General features: G+C 39.1%; 1 protein-coding gene across 2 annotated transcripts; it reads right to left on the bottom strand.

The window, feature by feature from the left end:
* Positions 1-135: 135 nt before the first annotated feature.
* Positions 136-18,064, bottom strand: PLEKHA8 (pleckstrin homology domain containing A8). 2 transcript variants are annotated; one of them, XM_031553937.1, is made up of 14 exons: positions 17,928-18,064; positions 17,219-17,374; positions 16,166-16,290; positions 15,352-15,510; positions 14,512-14,552; positions 13,620-13,777; positions 11,574-11,733; positions 11,084-11,169; positions 10,351-10,409; positions 9,123-9,253; positions 8,485-8,555; positions 7,038-7,099; positions 5,982-6,146; positions 136-5,363 (listed from the first exon to the last, which is right to left on the bottom strand). In XM_031553937.1, exons 1-14 carry the CDS (start codon positions 17,947-17,949, stop codon positions 5,316-5,318), a joined length of 1,443 nt encoding a protein of 480 aa, XP_031409797.1. In that variant the 5' UTR covers positions 17,950-18,064; the 3' UTR covers positions 136-5,315. The 2 variants fall into 2 exon arrangements, with proteins under 2 accessions (XP_031409797.1, XP_031409798.1); XM_031553938.1 differs by having other exon boundaries at positions 136-5,358.
* Positions 18,065-19,820: the final 1,756 nt, after the last annotated feature.

Genomic DNA, 19,820 nt, shown 5'->3' with positions numbered 1-19,820 from the left:
ATACAGAACAAACTCAAGTCCAGGCAGAAGGTCATCCTTACCTCTAATTGTTATATACATATCCTCTGATGGTGCCAGGTGGGTTTTTGTAACCACAGCCTTCAGCTATTTACATTAGCCAAGGACCCACAGCTCTGTTGCCGATGCAGCTTTTATTCTCGTAATCAAAACAGGCTCCATGTGTGTTAACATTCTTCATACAAAGATACATACAGGCAGTTTCTATGAACCAGAAACATACTGTTTTTGACTGTTCACACAGTATCTAGAACAGATGCAGTCCTGAATGGCACTTTAGGCCCTCTGTTGTAATAAAAAACCAAATCCATGCAAGAAAGAAGTGAGATTTTAAAACATGCTTATTTAAAATAAGTTTATTACAGTGAAATAATAAAAAAGTCTGGCAGAAGTCTTAACAATATTCAAAAATAACACCAAAAAAAAACAGATGCTGTATCACGTGAGAGATGATGCAGATTGGAAACTCCAAAGTATTTCAAGATTGAACTGCTTATGACAGCACAATTTGTGCAATGCTTACGCTGGTGGAGGTGATTTCTGGGGCATGAACAAGCCCTTAGAATTAAAGTGTGAAGCAATATACCTTCTCTTCATCTTATATCTCAGTAAGGCTCACTGTAAGCCCAGCTTGACATTAATAAAATGAATGCCCAAAACTGGATTGAAAAATGCAAGAAAATAGAAATGGAAACCACAAAAGCAAGCTGCTTTGGTTTTCAGTTCAGTCACCATATTCCAGAATGCAATTTGTTTGTTTTGTTTCAAGTAGACAAAAATCACCAAATTTGAAGGTGGCTTTAAATGAAGGAATCAAATAATGTATTTGGGATCACTAAATGCTGCAGTGCACAATAAAGTAAACAAACATGAAACTTCCTTGTTTCCATATCCTGATTCTTTCTCAAATACAAACTTTAAAAACTCTTTAGCACATCCAGAGTATGGGGGTGCACACACACAGAATACTACACCAAGAAAGGGATATTAACAGATGCCAGTGAAAGGCCACATTTTGAAGAAATGCATGCCAATGTAAGAAGTCTGTCAGTGAAACATATGCCTGTGCTCAAACTTCAAAGCAAGTGCTTAAATCCTTGTGTGAACTGAGTAGGATGAGCTGCTGAACGGGTTTGCTCAGAGGTGGAGTTCGTGCTCTGGTCTCCCCACTGCACATGGGTGATTTCATACCAGAGCATGCAGGACATCAAAGTGTGCAGGGTTTGCTCACCAAGGGGCTACTGAAGGCAGCAAAAAGGTAGGAATTCAATTATGAATTCCCCCCTCCTCTCTGTTTCGTTATCGGTACTATGCATGCAAACAGAAGAGAAATAAGCCCATTAAAAATACAAAACCCGAATGCTTTCACTCCTAAGAGGTAGAGCTGCCAATTTTGAAATGTCCTGATTTAAATTTAATCAATGAAATTGGCATGGTTGTCCGAGCAGAGTATCTCAACCAGGGCAAAGCTTCAAAGAAAAGCAGCACGTTCTCCATCCAACTCTGTCCTTGCCACAGAATTCAGATCTGCTTTTCAAAGTTTCCCATTTAATGACTTATAAAACCTCCTACTTCACACTGCTATGGAGATGCTTTGGCTGGACAGCAACAGCTCTGACAGCAAAGAAGGTGACAAATGGGAGGAAGGGAAGGAGTGGGGAACAAGTGGGGAAGAGGAAAGATAGAAAGGTGGGAGTGTGCTAATGATGTTTTTTGGTTCTACAATTCAGGGGTCTTTAAAGCTTTTCACAAAAGCTGAATCAACGATAAAAAGAGATGGTGAGAGGCTCCAGCGTAAGCACACAGGTAATACCATTCTCTACAGTGGTCCACATCTCTTTGCCAAAACACATCACAAACAACTGGAGCACATTTTGGGCATACTTCTGTGTGGCCAGCCGAGCAAGTGACAATGTTCAATCTGTGAAACATTTTTAAAGCAAATGACTGCAACCTAAATCCTGATGATGCTTTACAAAAGGTTTGTCAGTGAAGGTTTGCAGTCCTTAACTTTAAGTGCATTTGTTGAAGGGAGACTCATATTACAACAGTATCAAGACAAAATGTTTCAATGAGACCTTAGCGCTAAAGCACTCGAGTATGCAATTCATACTCTACAACTGTAATGTCAGAGAACTTCAGGATGCAACTGAGTGCAGTGTCTTAAAATAGCAGAGGGGGCTCCAAAGCACAGTTTGCTTTAAAACGAAATACGTAATAAATAAAATAAATAAAAGCCTCCCAGTGCTAAGCAGAACTCGACTGAAACCATTTAGGAGCTCTGCTCTAATGCCAACAGCACTGTACTACAAAGATGTGTGTATGATCTCTACAAAATATGCTGACAGCCATTATACAGCACTAGATAGCACTTCTTTTCAGATTGCTTTGGGATTTACCATGTCTCAGCAAGGATGTGCACTGGACAGACATTGTCTGTGTCATGAGCTGCATCAGAGTTCTGTACCCAGATGTACTTATTTCTCAAAAAGCAGTCTGACTCTCCTAGGGTAAGGCTGTGATTACTCTTATTTTGCCATGGCTAAGTAATATCCCTGAGAATATGCAACTGCTAGACACTGAAGAAAACAGCTGAAAGCACTTCTAAAGAAAAAGGACCCAAAAACTTCAGACTAGTGCAGTTTAAGAAAATAAGCAGTTCATATAGAGTACACAGAGCAAGGGTGCTGTTATCTGGGAGTCACAAAGACTGCTACCTGTATACAGGTCAGTTGTTTATAAATGTCAGCCACTAAACAAAGACAAAGAAACCCAACCCATCATCACCAATCAACGAGCCAAATAAATCAAACAAAAACTACCTACCACTTCTCCATTTCTAAATTTGAGGGCCAAAGTTAGTTGCTTGTCCTCTACAATTACTAAAAATAAGAACCATCTTCTATGCTTGTCAAACAAGAAATTATCATCCAGCTGTGTATTTGTTTACGTGTAACGATCTATTGCATCCTTAGAGGTAAAATTTTGGCATGAACTTTGAGTTCAGCTTTACAACACGCTGCAACATTTCTCAGTGGTAGTTTGAAAAGGTAGCATTCTTAAGTCTTAAAAGCGCTCAACATCCTGTAAGAACAGTGCAAGAACAGTGCAAGAAGCAGCACAAGTTTTGAAGGCAAGGTGACCTTGCTCAATTCCATCTCTACAAGTCCCCTATTAAACAACATGGACATTGGCATCTCCTGAAGCCACCATCTTCACAGAATGTTCCCAAGCAATGTTCCACAGTTTAGAAAGACCAACTTTATACAGAAGAGCAAGGCAAGAAAACCTGCTCTGAGGGTGGATGCCATGCTAATTACAGAATATGCACTGCAGATTACTTCCTATTTGTTGGAAGAAAGAAGAACTATAAAAGCTAGTGGCCCAATTAAGCTGTTCAGTTCCTTGCTTAAGAAATAAACCTTCTTTACTTCTTCTATCAAATACTGGGCTTGGCACGCTACTAACAAGCCAGTGGTTCTCTCACTAGTTGAAAAAACAAAACAGAACAAATGAAAGAAAAGCAAAAAATGCCCAAGCCTTTAAGTGCTGGATCTGTTTTCCTGCTACTGAGAAAGCTTACAGTTAAAAAAAGGGAAGTCAATTTTCATCATGCTTTCACTATTAATTTTTAGAGAAGACTGCTCTCTTCCTGGTCTCCCCACACACTCCTGCTATTTTGTGGCAATGTGGTCTCCATTACCTAATCACAGCATTAAGACCTGTTACAGAAAAGTTTCCCACATAATAGCTGAAAAGATTGAGGAAACCACAGGGGGTGGAGAGCTGGTTGTTCTGCTGTAGGTACGGGGTTTTTTTGCATTCATACTTTGAAGAAGCAGACAGTCATATCTCAAAGGCTCTCTGCTTCATTTTTAGCACTGCAAGTAGAGAAATAATTGAATGGAGCTTTGGTCAAAAGTTTTGACTTCATATTCAAACAAATATATACTAATTAAAATAAGAAAACTCCAAGAACTAAAAACCCTCTATCCTTCTGATTCTATCCTGGTGCACGTAGGGACTATAGATAGTCACAATTCAGAAAAGATGACAGGAACAAGAAAGTCATACTACTTAAATGCCCAAGTACAGTTCTAGTACCTTGCTGTACACACCAAGTGTGTCATTTGGTGTTTTCTTCACTCATCATATACTTTTCTTAAAGCCTGCAGTGCTAGGCTCCTGAGAAAAGATCAAGTATTACGTATGCAGAGAGACTGTTTTCTCAGAATGATGCAGCAGGCCTGAAGTACATTCATTTTAGTCAGAATGTGCTTTTTAGCCTAGCAAAAGCCAGTATTCATCCTGTGAGTATGGTAATGACAAAACTTCTCCTGTATTTATGAGGATTTACCAAGTTTAGGGACCTCATAAGGATTAGTTTTCTCATGAGTTATACTCAGCTCTTTGGACAAAGCTCACTGCTGAGAAACCCACTTATACCTTGACCTGGCAGTAAGTAACTCATAATGTTCTAATCTTCAACACAAGCAGGAATTTTACCCATTTACGTATAACAAACTATCTAAAAGGATTTCTTTATCACGTCTAATAGCAACTAGGTGCACATTTTTATCTGTATCAGTAAAGGAGGAAAAGAGCAAATTTTACCTTCTTACTTCCTAGCCACTTCTGCATAATTTTAGATTTTAAAGTCTGCAAATGGCATAATGTGCAACAACTCAGTGATAAATTCTAGCTTTCCCCAGGCTTTGCTATTTCATGCCCACTTTCATGAAGTCTTGGCCTATAATAGCAACCTAGGGACTTCAATAAAATCTGTTTTTTAAACTGCTACCTGTATTCAACTTAAAAACAAATATACTTTGTGTGAATTTAAAAAAATCCTAAACTCAAAATACAGAAAGAAAAACATTTTAGTAAATCAGGGTAATGGACATAATTTCAATGTCAGCATTGTGTAAAATGCTGTTTAAACTAGCTGGGCTTTGTTAGTCTGTGCCAGTTGGGGCTCTGGCTCACCAGCCCCAGCACTGAGATAATATGGGGCAAAGGAAACAAAAGTGGTACCAGTGCAGACAGAACGGCACTCCATGCTCACAGTCTTGTCATGCACACACTTTTCCTTCCTGCACCACAACATATGTTGCAGCACACTCATCTCAAGCAATACAGGCAGGAGCATCTTGTTGTGGAGGGCACTAGGAGAAATTTCCTTTAGATTTGGCTCACTATCAGGAGCCAGAAGGGAAAATGTGCTATAAACAGGTAGCTGGGACAGAACACAACGGCTAGTTCCAAGGCTGGTTCCCTGTGGAAGCTCAAATCACCCGCTACATGTGCTCATGGTGAAGATCTCTAATACTTTTAGAGATGCTGCACTAACAGAAAAACAAAACAAAACAAAACAACAATAACAAAAAACAACCAACAAACAAAACAAAACAAACAAAAAAAAAAAAACAATTAAAAAAAAGCTTCAACCCAAAATAAGGTAAAAACTCTGCATACCTGTTAAGCTGGCATTTAACCACCCTCTCTTCTACTACAGTAAGGCTCACTAGAGTGGGCAGCACAGGGCAAGGGAGAGTCCAAGCCAGCAGTGCCCGCTTGGTTCCATGTGGATATCATGACAGCTCTGCTGCATGTGCAGCTCCCACACAAAGTGTGGAAGCAAAGGGCAAATTCTGCTCCGTTACTTTTACAAGGTGAAGGGAACAGGGAGTGAGGCAAGTGAGAAACAGTCCCAAACATTCAGTACAGACATAGTTATAACCTGAAAAGGAACTGTACCTCTGCATTTAAACACAAAACAAGCACAACAAGAAATAAAAACCGTACATACCCTTCCCCTAAACACTCACACCTCTCCCACCTGAAAAGCTACAGTGAACAGAAATGATGTTCAAAAAAATCTTTGTTAACAGACACAGTCCCTGAAGTTTTAAGACGCTGTCTTACTGTAGTCATACCACCTCATCTGACTCCAAACCATGTACCTCATAGAGAGTGTCCAAGATATTTAGCTGCTTTTCCATGGCTGGTAAGTAAATGTTGAGGTCCCTCTGCATTGCTTTGTAAAATGTTTCCTCCTGAGGATCACAGTCTTCTACAGACAGAGCTGCTACGAAGTCTTCGTATGTTGGAGCTGCCCTTAAAGCTAACTGGGAAAGGAAACAAAGCTTTTAGATTTGCCAAACAGAACAGGAAAATAAACCCAAGTGAAACTGTGAAAAATTTCTAAGACACCTAGATTGCCTAGACTTAATACATTGACACGTATATGGATATGTTAAGTCTATTAACTGATAAAGAGACTAAAATATTTATTATCTCTGTGTAGATCCTCATTTTTAGACATCCTCAGAGATGCCTGATTTATAGGAAGTGTCAGTTTATCATATTTTGTACAGACAAAGAACAAACATCAAAAGTTAATTAAACAGAAAATCCAACTAAGTCTAGATTGTTAGGGAAGCTCCCAACCCAGAATCACACACTTCAGCACTGAAGTCCCATTCTCAAAATGCTTTTTAGAAAACTCTCCTCGCTATTCCTGCTTCTCCCAGTCTCAGTTGTGATCAGCTGGCTGAGGCATTCCTTTTTCTTTTTATAGTCTCACTAATAATTTCTAGAGAAAGACACAAGGGGGAGCTGGCAGACTGGACAAAAAATAAACTAATGGAGTCAATATACGGAACTCCCATCACAATCTGCATCAGCCCTTCTCCAATGCTCATACACAAAGAAAGATAAATCCTCAAACAAGCAATCTCGAAAGTTCACTTATTTTAACAGGCCTGCAGGGCTGAAGTGCAAAACACACAACAAAAAACAATACACATGCAAAAATAATCCATTTCAGGTCCAGAAAACACCCTGAAAGCTCAGTGCGAAATACCGTGATAGCTACAGTGTGCACTCTGAGGACAAGATCTAACAAAGGAATCTACTTATTTTAATGCTTCTATTTTTAATACCACATTAATTAAAAATAATAGAAGCTCTCAATAACAAGACCCCCAGGTTTAACAGTAGCTAAGAGAAGCACTTACCGCAAAGACCCCACGGACAACCCAACCATGGTGCTGCCGTAATGTCTTTCCATAAGCATTGTCTTAAAGTAAAACAAAACAAAACGAATCAACAACAAAAAAAAGAGATGTGTATGTCATTTAGTTTTGCATCACCAAGGGATATTGCAGCTTAGGAACAACTAGTCAAGGATACATTATTGCATCCTGATGCAAATGATTGCTTTAAGCATTTAAGTTATGACTGAAAGGAAGGAAAAAAGGAGAGACAGATCAGGATTCTGCACTGGGGTCTCAGCTCAGCTGTCAGTCTCCTATAATGGCAAGCAAGTGCTCTAGCAGAAAGGAAGGCAAAGGCAATTATTTGATTAGCTGTGCTTCACGACTAACTTTTCCTCTATTATCTAGTTCTTAGTTCAGTGCAAGTCTGAGAAAATATTACATGAGATGGAACTATTCCATAAGCAGATAGTTAGCCAGCTTCAACCCACATGGTTAACTCAGATATTGAACGAGAACCTTCTCTTTACATGTGAAAGCCAAGTTTAAAAACCCTCGAATCAGAAAACAGTCTTACTTAAAAACAAAAACATAAAACAACAGAAACTCCGTGCCTCTCTTGTGAGTGCTCCCAAGTGTAGCCTTGGATGAAGATCCTTATGCTCCTAGATAGCTCCACTTTCATATAGAAAACATTTTATATATAAAATGAACACCTTTGAGCCTCATTTTCCCAGTTTGTTACTGTCAACGTTCAATATCCTTGGCTTTCACTTTAATTTTTAAGTATCTGGTATCGTCTTACAGATTCCCTGAGCTGCATCAAGAAAATATCTCTTTTGCTGCATTCGGATATTTGGATATGCTCAGAGAACTGCAGACAGTCATTCTTGAAGAGCATATAAAGTCAGTAAAAGCAAGCCACAATATCTGCTCCAATATGAAATACTCCTCAGCTACCAGTCTAATGACTGGCAAATATATCCTTTTTATCTTTACAGTAAGAGACAATGTATGTGGAAGGTATACAGCAGTAAGAGCAAAGAAATAATGGGGAAGTGAGTACTGTGTAGCAAATAGTATTGCCAAGTCTATTCTCTGCCTTAACAACAAATATAGAGGCCAACTTCTCAAGGAACTGAAGAAATAGAACAAGCAACTGTGAATTTGGGAATGCTCTCACTGCATATCAGTGGAGATAATGGGTTGAGACTTTTCTCCTAAGATATGTCTGTCCCCCTTGCCAGAAGTATTCCTATTAAGCAAATATTTATGTGGCACTAAATCATAATTTAGCAATCTGCTTGATGATTGTCACTTTCAAAAAACAGAAATTTTCAGAAAAAGTTGTGTCTTGGAGGTTATTCATATTATTAATCACTGAAGAAAAGAAAACACATTCAAAACAAGAAGGAAAATAGCTACGTAAATTCAGAAGCACGTGAAGAATAAAACAACTGGTACTTACTCAGAGCTGTTTGGATATTCTTTTCTCCATTCTTCACTTCTGTCAAAAACCCTTTCAAGAACTTTAAGCCTCTGCCAGGATGAAACAACAAAACAAAGAGAAATCATATTTATAACAAAGTAGGTCCCACAGAGTTCAGTACAGTTCTGGAGGTTTTGTAATGTCAATATACAGTCAATTTCTCATTTCCACATATCAGAGGGATATTCTGGAGCCAACTCAACACCCACTGCTTACAAAACTCAGAATTACAGAATCATTTTCAATCTGAACAAAGAAATGTAGCCATGTCCTCCAACCTCACTTCCAGCTTAAGGAAAAAAAATACTGCTAAAACATTTGTGCTGAAGATTGAAATGATCTGCATGATGTACTGTCCCAGCAGGAACAGTCATTCCCTATAACTTGTTCTGTTGTTTGTTTGTTTGTTTTAATAGAAAAAAAGCTGGCTGTGATTACTTTTTCAGGCCTTTTGGTAAAGTTGCTGTGACACAACTACAGGTAATACACTAATCTTGAGCTTAGTCAATTTAGGTGGAGCCTGTGAAAGTAACTAGTTTGCTCCATATATGTAAGCTTGTGCTGTGCCTTTGTTGCATTCTGATTGATTAGAGTTGAACTAGTTATAAAACTGTTACCTTTTCAGCCATAGGAGTGCCTCTGTAGCAGAGTTTCTAACTTGTGCTACACCTGCACTGACTTCATGGAGCACTATCTTCTGCAGGGTATCAAACTCTTCTTTGTTGGTTATAAATTTCTGATTTATTTTCTGGAGAAAAAAAAACAAGAGGCAAAGCTTTGTTTTTGAGATTAAACAACATCCTGTCCCACGCATACCACTTATTTATCGAAATTCTTTCCTGCAAAGAGATATTACAGATCCCCCCCCAACAATGAGTTTCATCCTCTTATGCTCATTACATGTCATTTAAATGCTGTACTGAGGGATGTGGTTTAGTGTGAAATATTGGTGATAGGTGGACAGTTGAACTGGATGATCTTAGAGGTCTTTTTCAATGTTGGAGATTCTGTGATTCTGTGGTTGGGCAGCTGACAGACTTATGTCATGCATTCCCCATGGCTGCACACAGTTCCATGTACACCTGGCTAGTCAAAAGGGGCCACAGATCTATTGGATCAGCCTTGCACCACAGCACTGCCTGGTTCTACCTGCACCAGGACTTGGCTCCTACTGTGAACCCACCACACAATGCAAACGAAAGCAAGTGGCTCAGTCAAGGATCTGCATTTTTTTTTTAACTGCATTCTTCCAGTGTTTGTTATCATACATTCAGGAGAAATGCTTTGCTTTTTTTTGTTTTCAACCTTGAAAAAAAAGCTATGAAGAGTCTCACTGTGAATACATTTATCTCACAAGTAGCAAACCTTTTCAGACTTAGAGCTGGAAGAACTTTCAAGACGATCTAAGTTGAAGGATTCGTTCCCGATTTGCAGCTGCTGAGAAACTAGTTCTTAATGAGCTAATTTGCTCCTTCTTGGGTGAGGAAAGGTGTTTAATTCCTGTGTGACCAGCAGTCTAAAGTTAATATTGATTTCACCACATTATGACTTATGATTTTTTTCAGTGCAGAATCAAAGTCATATAAATTATGTAATAGACTTTTTACTTGGCAGTCAATTAAGTATTTTCCAAGTTTGGTCGTACAAAACAGTTGGATTTACTAAATACATGATATCTGTAAGAACAGAATTAGAAATATTTCAGCATTCTGATCAGGCAGATAGCAAAATTATCAAATGCTATAATGCCTTCCAGAATTGACTACTATGACAAAAATTCTTGGGGTCTGGTAGCTAAGGCAGATATTTTGTTTAAAAAGGTAGTGTTAAAAAATCAACAGTTACCTTGATGTTACCTACAAAATCCATTTTAACAGGAGCAAAAACAGTTGGTCCCAACTTGTCTAGAGGAAAAAAAGGGTACATACTTTAAAATTATTACTCTTTTCAGTCATCATGTCCAAGTAACAATTTTATTTAATGTCTTAACAATATCTCTAAAAAGTAGGAGAAATTATAAGAACAACATAAACTGAAGTCTTTCTTTGGTGGAAAACAAGTCTGTATTGGCTGGAACAAATGTTAAAATACACAGACTTCCAAATGCTAAGTCCTCAGGATGCACACTTACAAGGACTTTACACCCACTGTTAGATTCAGGGACAATGGAGGTGAAGGACTGCACCAGCTGGAAACAGAAGTTATTTGGGGCATGGGGGGAGAATCAAAGAGTGACAATAGATAGTACAGCTGATGGTACAGCAGACAGCTGTACTGGATGCATAAGGAATTACGTGCTGTTCTTTTGAGGGGAAAAAAATTACTGTTCCAGACATAGCCATAGATTTCCAGACAGCTTATACACGGGTCCTATCTAAATGAGAGAGGATCCTCTATAAAGAGCAAGAATGAGAAACATCTCCTAGTACCAGTCACATTAATTCTGCTGGCGGGAACTACTTATATTACCTTAATTCAGAGAAGTAAAAAATTTGCCAGAACAATTGACAACCTTTTCTCCCAGTGGTGGCAGATAAAAGGACTCAGAGGCACCACAGCATGAAAAGAAACTGCTTACCCAGAACGGGCACAATTGCATAACATGACTCCAGAAACTCTTCTGTTGGTATGCCCTCTTCCTCCTGAAGTTCAATATCACTGAACCTGGTATCCAAGACAAGCAGGAAAGATTGTTACTTTAACAATGCCTTTTCTGTAACTACTAAAAACCAGAACTGTTTCATGCTTACTTAATTTGAACAGAATTAAAATTTACACAAATTAAACCACCAGCATAGTTTTTGGTTTAATCATTTAATGACTGCAGAAAATACACATCTGGTGGCATGTGAAGCATGTAATTACAAACAAGGGAAAAACCCTTCCACTCCACTCTGTACAACTGATTTTACAAAGGGCATCTTCATCCATTTCTGTGTTGTATGCATTCTTGTTACATACTATTTCAGCAAATTAAGCTTTGCAGACAGAACAGACTTGAAAATGAGTCAATTAGAGGCTTAAAAAGTTTTATCATCTTCGTGATTTAAATCTGCAACATGTACTACCTATTGCTCATGACACTGAAGAAAGTAGGAAACCCATTTTCATTTTCATCTTCTTCACACAGAGTCAATCCACTTAAAGAGTTTGTTTCTGACTGCAGGAACTTCTGGGAATCAAGGCTTCCTACAGCTTGCAGCTTGTTCTCTCCATCTTTCTTCATGCCTTAAATTCAAAGGAAACAAAAGAATAAATAAATAGAAAAAGAAAACAGCCACATACCCATACTATTGTTACTGTTCCTCAAGATGTGTCCTATTTGAAGGAAGGCATTAAGATAACTGATCATGTAAGTTTTCCCTGCCAGCACCATGATACCACACTTCTACTGCTCTCAGCTACTAAGACAACATTTAGACCAGTCTTCTTCCCACTATTTTTAATCAGCCAAACCAAGTACCAGGCTGCAATGTCAGCAAACTCATGCATCCTCAACAAGGACAGCCTTGAGGATGAGTAGAAAAGAGCTTCGAAAAAGCTATTATACACAGGTCAGTACAGATTGATCTGTTTGAAGGAAAATAGTTCTCATCCAGCTATAGCTTCCCCAGTACTGGTAAGTAGCACTGTCCATTTTCAGAAGCTGACCTATTTGCTTTTCTTGGTAAGTAAAAAAGCGCCTGTTTAGGTGGGTAGTGCTATGATATTAAAGGTTGCTACATTCTCGTGACTTGAAATAATAACCTTGAAGTTTCCCAGAAAAAGATCCTGTTGCCTTTTCTCCCAATGTAGTTTATTTTATTTCTCCCTTAGGGACAAGTGCATCTGCTTCATGCGGAGGACTACAAAATCACTTCCAAAGCCAAACTTATCTAAGCTTTATATACCCAAAGAAAGGTCACATCCATGCATGGCAAGACCTCCTGACTTCATAGGAAACTGCAGGCCAAAGCACATCCTACTGCCACACCATCAAATAAACACCCAGAATTTCTCAGGGAACTTGTCTTTCCAGAAAAGGAATACTTGCCAATGCCAGAAAAGATTTATAGACCCCAAGTGAAATTGAACTTCTGGTAGAAGAGATTCAGCTGCAACAAACTTTCTTCCTCTGAAGATAGCCTGAAACCAATTTTGCAGCAATCCCAATCATTTGCAGAAACACTAAATAAGCCTGGAATGTGTGCTGGGTGAAAAGGTGATGCCCATGGTACCCAGGGCAAAAAAAAAAAGCCACACAAAAAAGCCCAGAGAAAAATGACCTCAGCCATCACTATATCCTTGCCTTGTTTCCAAGCAAACAAACTCTGGTAAGGAACTAGAGTTTGAAGGATGACCTGCAAAAAGACAGAGGAGTCAGAGAGTAAAGAAACAGCTCATGTCCACAGTGAGGGCGTGAGTGCCATGCATCAAGACCAGGGACTTCTGAAATCCCTAATTCAAATAGTAAACCCTAAGTGACAAAAGAGGAAAAGCTCTGAGATGAAGACTTGTTACAGTACTTCAAACGTATAGAGAAATCAAATCCACAGAAAAGATTTTAATAGGCTTGATTTCAGGACAGCTGGGAAAAATACTGGGAGAAGACACCTCTTGTCAGGCCAGGAAGTATAAGAGGTGCTTTCTAGTTGGAAGGAAAAAAGCTTTAGTTTTCCATAAATATTTGTCAGAACAATCATTAGCAACTACAAGGTCAACCCTCTGACATAGGCACCTAAAACTTCAATGCTCCTTTCTGACACTGCAACCCTATATACTAGCAGAGGTGCTGATTTTCCCAGCAGAGAGCCTCTGGGAATTGAATACTTGCTCAAAGATCAAGAAGATCCCATGCTCTGCCAGAACATATTGGTGCTCATGTCAATCAGCATCTAGAGGAACCTGCACCTGTCCAAAAAAAAGGAACTTATTTATTCCCCATTCAGTCCTAAGATCAGCAAGGGAAAGAACTAAGCTGAGAAGACTTGACAAAGCGCAGGTATCAGACTAAACTACACTGACATTCCCTTTCCCAGGAAGCAAAACATCAGCAGCACTCTCACAGGCAGCCTACACTGCCCTTCACTTATACTACAAGAATGACAATGCTGGATAAAAGATGGTACACATACCTGCCGAATCTTCTTCAATATGATCCTCAACAGAAACATCTCTGCTCCCCTCATTTATTTCCAAGTTTAAACATGCTAGACTTTTTATAAAGGTTTGCTCTTGCTGGTTAATTTCTGCTTTTACAGAGCCGTTTTCACAGGGGTTCAATTCCATCTGTCTGAAGAAAGTGAAGGAATGGTGGTTAGTAGGAAACAGTACTTCTTCCTGTGAAAACACACAAATAACAATACAGGAAAAACAGTTGCCACAAATTACATGCTGTCACAGACTGCTCTGAGAAAAATAACTTCTCTACAATAAAAAAGGAACAAGGCCACCTATCCACAGCAAGTATGATATATGTTAACAATGTCAGTTTTCAGAATATCAAATGTACTGGCAATAATTTTTATTAAAAAGAGATGCAATCAAAGAAGTTCAACTGATTACAAAAAATGGAAATCACAGGAGGTATTGTAACCAAAAATCATCCCTGTGTTAGTGCTTTTAAATATTATGTATATAATATATAAAAACACTTCTTGGCATTTCATAATATTTCTTGCCATAAATAGTATAGCTTGCTCTCCATCAATGATTTAATGAGCTTATGGAGTGGAACCTAAGATCTAGGGAAGAGCATCAAGGTAAAAGAGATGGCTGGTGACTGGCCAGAAAGTCACACAGTGGATGGTTGGGGAGGAGAAAAATAAAAGGGAAAAGGCTGAGAAGGAAAAGAGATGAAGTGGGATGAGCTAGCTCCTTTTTGTTGCATCTGTTCCCAAGTATATGGCTCAGAGCAATATAATTCTACCTGTACTCACTACTGATAATATCAGAGTAAAAATATGGAAAGAACAGACACTATCAGAAACAGATTAGAAAAAGATTTATAGTAAAGATTTATTATACCTTTCTGTTGAGGTGTGACTGGACAAGATCGAGTGTTTTATCTGTAAGATAAGAGGGGGTGGGTGGGGAGACACTCTCTATAATGAGAAGACTGTATTGTGTTTCAGAACTTTGCATTTTAACAAATCCAAACTGCAGCCAGCAGAAAAGCTAGGCATAGGCCCAAAAACAATATGCAGAGAAATATGAAAAATATGACAACATTATTATATTGGAAAGAAAAAAAAAAGAAAAAAAAAATTACTTCTTTCAGAAGCTAGCTACCTAGCAAGTGCCAAGTGAGATGCCATACAGCACATGTACAAAACTAGGGCAAAGTGTTTTCCTTGCAATGATATTTTCTTTACTTAAAAAAAACAAAACCTGAAAAACTAGGATAAGAAACATGAAGCCAGGCACGAGATACAGCAAAGTGAACCCACTTCCCAGGTGCAGTGAAGAATCTATATTCCTACATACACCTTAACCAGCTGTTTGCCAGAGATGCTCCAATTTTACACCTGTAGCTATGGATTCAAGATTCAAGAAAGCCATTAAAAAGATAAGCTCATCAGCCCTGGTGGCACATTAGACAGATGTGATGCTGGTAACTCAGGAGTATTAATTGCTGTGAGATCCCACAATCAACCATCCTGGCCACACAGTCAGGATATTTTAAACGCCACTGTCTGCAGCTGGATCAGGCCCTGAAAGTTAATGGTTAATAGCTTCCACCTATAATTAAGAGTTAAGAGATTGGCCACAAAAAAAAATAAAATTCATTATCTGCTTCCACAAATGCTACTTTAAGAAACGGCACCTTCCACACCAAGACTGATAGAAAAGGGTACCGGTCCCTACCTTGTTTGTTCTGAGAACTGCTAAGTGTGGGGATCCAGGAGGGGTCTGATGTAATAACTCAGAAGTAAAGGCAGTATTTGCAATCTGCATACATTCTTCAAGAGTCTTCAGGAAGGTGTCACACGTCGATTTCAAAAGAGCTCCCACATCGATCCCACTCTGTAGGAATAAGCCAATTGGAACACACAGACACACCACAGAAGATCAGCTTGAATCAACTAACATCTACAAATCCCATAACTGCTACAGACATGAATTGTTGTTTGACAAAGCTGTTGTTTGGCAAAGTGTCAGCTGGTGAGAGAACTGGCATCCCATATTACTGGGCCTACGCCCCTTTATAGCATTGCTGCTTTCACCAGTTTCTCTCTACAACAAGCAGAGTAGATTTGTATTATAATATACATATATGTATATTTAATATATATAATATATACCTTTTAAATTACACATCTCTGATGTTAAAAATACATTAAATATAAGCCTTGCTGTATTTAATAGTGGTACTCACCGGTAAGGGAAATGAAAGTAAACAAACAAGAAAGATAACAGTAACTTCAAAAATCCCACAAGCAAAAAAAAAAAAAATTACTGCAACTGAAAAACACACAGAATGAAGTAACACATTGCCAACAGCAATACAGTATTACTTCATTTAAACAAGAACTGTTGTGTGGGTATGCAATTTCCCATAGGTCCTCAGCAGAAAGACAGTGCAACAGTAAGTGTGAACAAATACTGCACTGGCTAACCAGAAGAGTTCAGAAAGCTTAAGTCTTTATTGAAGAGGTCTACACCAAAAATAGAGCTGTACCTCAGGATCTGATACAGCAGAAATGCTGGCTTCCTTAGTTTTATGCACTTGCTGAACAAGAAGGTTACAGTATAGTCTAAGTTCAGACATTTTAGTCTTCAAGGCTTCTGTGTTTTCAGTGAACTCTAAAAATGAAAAAAACAGTAATGTTGAATTCAGTGTATCCATCTTGCAGTATGTGATTTTGTAAAGCTGCTGAGACATTATTATCCAATCTAATTCAATGAATACTACCGTGTTTCAAAGCATTTTCTATAAATTCGAAAAGATGAGCAGGGATGGCCAAAGATTACACTTGTGACAGGTAAATACGTTTCACTATTTGCTGCTGTAGGCAGGATCAGCATGTTCCTAGGCTCACAGCACAGAAAAATAACAAACAAGTAGATAACATTTGACCTCAAAGGACCTTATAAATAAGACAAAATCCCAACATACTGTATTTTTGTTTGTTTTCACTAAGTAGCAAACAATTACATTGAGTTAAAGAACTGGGATTCTACCTTCTGAACAGAAAACACTGGAGGGAAAAGACATTTACTTTCAAATACAAAACTTTATGTATATCTTTGAGTCATAGAACAGTTGAGGCTAGAAGAGATCAGCTAGTCTGACTCCTTTGTTTAAAGCAGGGACAGCTAGAGCAGGTTGCTCAGGACCAAGTCCAGACAGATCTTGAATGCTGCTAATGCTGGACTCTACAACCTCTCTGTGCCACCTGTTCCAGCGCTCCACCACTCCCAAATAAAGATGTTTTGTCTTGTATTAATGGCATTTTGTGTACTCTTCTTGTACTCATGGAAAACATCAGCACAGTTTTCAAAATATTTATACACAGCATGTCTTAAGGAGAAGTATTCAAATCCCTGCAGTGAGAGCTAATGCCTGACACTGCTATGTAGAGCTCCCACATCTTGGTGTTTATCAGCACCAAAGGCCTGAAGCACAGCTTGGACACAAAGATCAAGTAGTGATTTTGTCATCTTTGTGTTTCATCTACTAGGGGTTGGGGAAATAAAATGCAAACGTGTGACTGCAAAAGGGATTTCTTGCCTTTTTCCTTTTGTGTCCTGCTGTCTGTCAGACAGGCTTTGGCAGTTCCTAGTGCAACCAGCCACTTTTGCCTCTCAACTGCATTTCTTGCTTTCAGATAGAAGTATTGTTCCCCTGGGATGATCAGGTCCATTCGTGTATTATCTGCAGGATGAACTGGAAGCAACACAGATTTCAGGCCAGCTCCTCCACCCTTCCCAGCCCAACTGAATATCCCAACAGATATGCTAGCCTCAAAACTCCCCCACTGCCATTTTGTTACTTCTGAGCAAGGGAATAGACAGGACACATGTACAGCTGTGGGTCAAAAGGCTATGGAAGACAGCTTTGCAATCAGTACAGTAGCATTCGGGAGCTGTGCCTCCCATGGCAAGTAAACCCATTTGAGAGAGCAGTATTGAAGTTCATTACTCATATTTTTAGTTTTAGCACTTTGTGCATAGGAAGAGTCACTTGAAGCTCTGTGCTACTATGGCTCAGCAACACACCTCCACATAGAATATCCACTGTATGAGACTTGCAGCTCTTCTAACATTTTCAAAATACTACAGAATAAAAGCTTGTACATAAATCAAGTTCCTGATTTACTAGAAATATATAACATCAAGATAAGAGCACAAATAGCTCTCGTGACCTGAAATCTCATCTAAAATGCAATATATGCTTATTAGCCAAACCTTGTGCAATTGTGTCACCGCATCTGACTTACCTTGAATTTCACACACAGCCATTTGGATGCTTCCTTTGCAGCCCTTCCAGGCATCTTCCTGAGAATCATAGTAGGACAAGATACCACCACAGAGAAGAAACCAACGAGGCTGCCAGCCTAAAAGACAAAACTGTATTTCTCAGTTACTGCAACCCCTGCAGTTCCACCACCTCTCTAATTCAAGACTTGCTGCAAATAAGGCCTCAAAGATTCTCGGTTCCCCCAAGAAAAATAAATTGTTAAACAGGTAAGATTGTGACAAGTCTGGGTGTTGTACTCTACGACCACTGCTTGCCAGCAATTACACATCCTTCCTGCAGGCAGGTGGATTTGAAGGCTGTCAGCTACACTCCGGAGGTATATTCCTGAGATGCCATATGTCATTTTCAGTAGTTATACTAGCAAGGTATAATGGAGCCTTTCTCTCCTTAAAGCACCTTCTCAGAACACCATCTCTCAGTTCCATCCACTGCTTCTCAATCCACCCCTTCATTCTCTCCAGAAGTCAGCACAGCCGTCTTGCCTTACGTATCTTCCTCCCTTCAGAAAGGCCCATTCCAACTACCCTCAGAAACAAAGGCAAGATCTTATATCAAGGGAAAGAGGGGGAATACACTGATTTCTGAAAGTTGTCTTTTAACAAAGCTTTTCTCAATAGCTTGTGAGATTCCCATGCTGTCCCTATAAAAAGCAGCCTGTAATTAATAACTTGCACTTCTGGATCCATTCCAGGAAAACAATGAAAACACCAGGCTAGACCAAAACAAATAATTTTGAGCATTGCTTTTGCCCACTCTGCTGCCCAACTTCAAAACTAAATTATCCCTTCTGTTTTCCTCTTTTGGAAGCACTTCTCCAGCATGAAAGGATACAAATAAACAAGACTGAGTAGCCACCATTTATTTCTAATTAAAAACTAAAAGCTCATTAATCTAAGAAGTAAGAGAGCAACGTCACTGGAGCAAATCAGCTTTCATTCCTGAGCTGCAATAAGCTTCTCTGGATAGGGCCAGAGCTGAGATACCCATGTTCCACACTGGGTCAGCAATCTAACAGGAAAAAAACACGGCCACCACGCACCCAGCACCCCAAAAGCCTGAGCTCCTTGAGGAGTGACTGCTCTTAACCAGCTGCCTTTAAGCCAGTGCTGTAGCCAAACATGACTCGGTTCACCCTTAGAAAGCTCCAAAGCCCCAGACAAATAGTAGGAGATGGGTTTTGTTCTGTGTATAAGCAGTACCACAGCACAAAGGACAGCCTGGTCTATACATTACCAAGCCTCTGGGGAAATGGGAAAACAAATTAAACATAAAGCCTTCTTCATAATCTTCTAGAGCTCCTCCAGTATTTTCTAGAAGAATATAAAAGTGTTGTAAATGCCGAGGCATTCTCAAAGGTTCTTTATTTTGCTTGAATGGTAAAAACTACAAAGATTGAAACTTCTGAAGGAAAAAAAAAAAAAGAAGAAAACAACAAGTTTGGTTCTTATTAGTCTTGTCACCGAAATAAAGTAAGTATCCTAAAATCATTATTTGTATGGAGGAGCTCACAAAAAAAGGAGGTGATTGTTGAGCAGAGAGAAGCAGTTCATTGCTTCAGACACTTGATGGCACAGATCCAATCCCTTAAATAACACAGTGTCACAGTCAATACAGGCCTCTAATTCAGTCTGGAGATCCAGCTGGTGCACACAAACTATTTCAGCTTTGCTCATGCAGCTGATGCTCTACTAAATTGCATCTCATCAATCAAAGGCTAAGCTATCAATTAGCCAACATACAAAGCACTCTGCCCCTGTCATTTCAGATGCTGGTTAAAAATGTCATGAGTCAATATATTTTGTGGAGGCTTTTGTTTGTTTGGGGTTCATTTGCAGTATCAGCAATTATATGT

The sequence above is a fragment of the Meleagris gallopavo genome, chromosome 6, assembly GCF_000146605.3.
Source record: "Meleagris gallopavo isolate NT-WF06-2002-E0010 breed Aviagen turkey brand Nicholas breeding stock chromosome 6, Turkey_5.1, whole genome shotgun sequence".
Classification (NCBI taxonomy): domain Eukaryota; kingdom Metazoa; phylum Chordata; class Aves; order Galliformes; family Phasianidae; genus Meleagris; species Meleagris gallopavo.
Note: the sequence above shows the minus strand (reverse complement) of the source record. Positions and strands in the feature narration are given on the sequence as shown.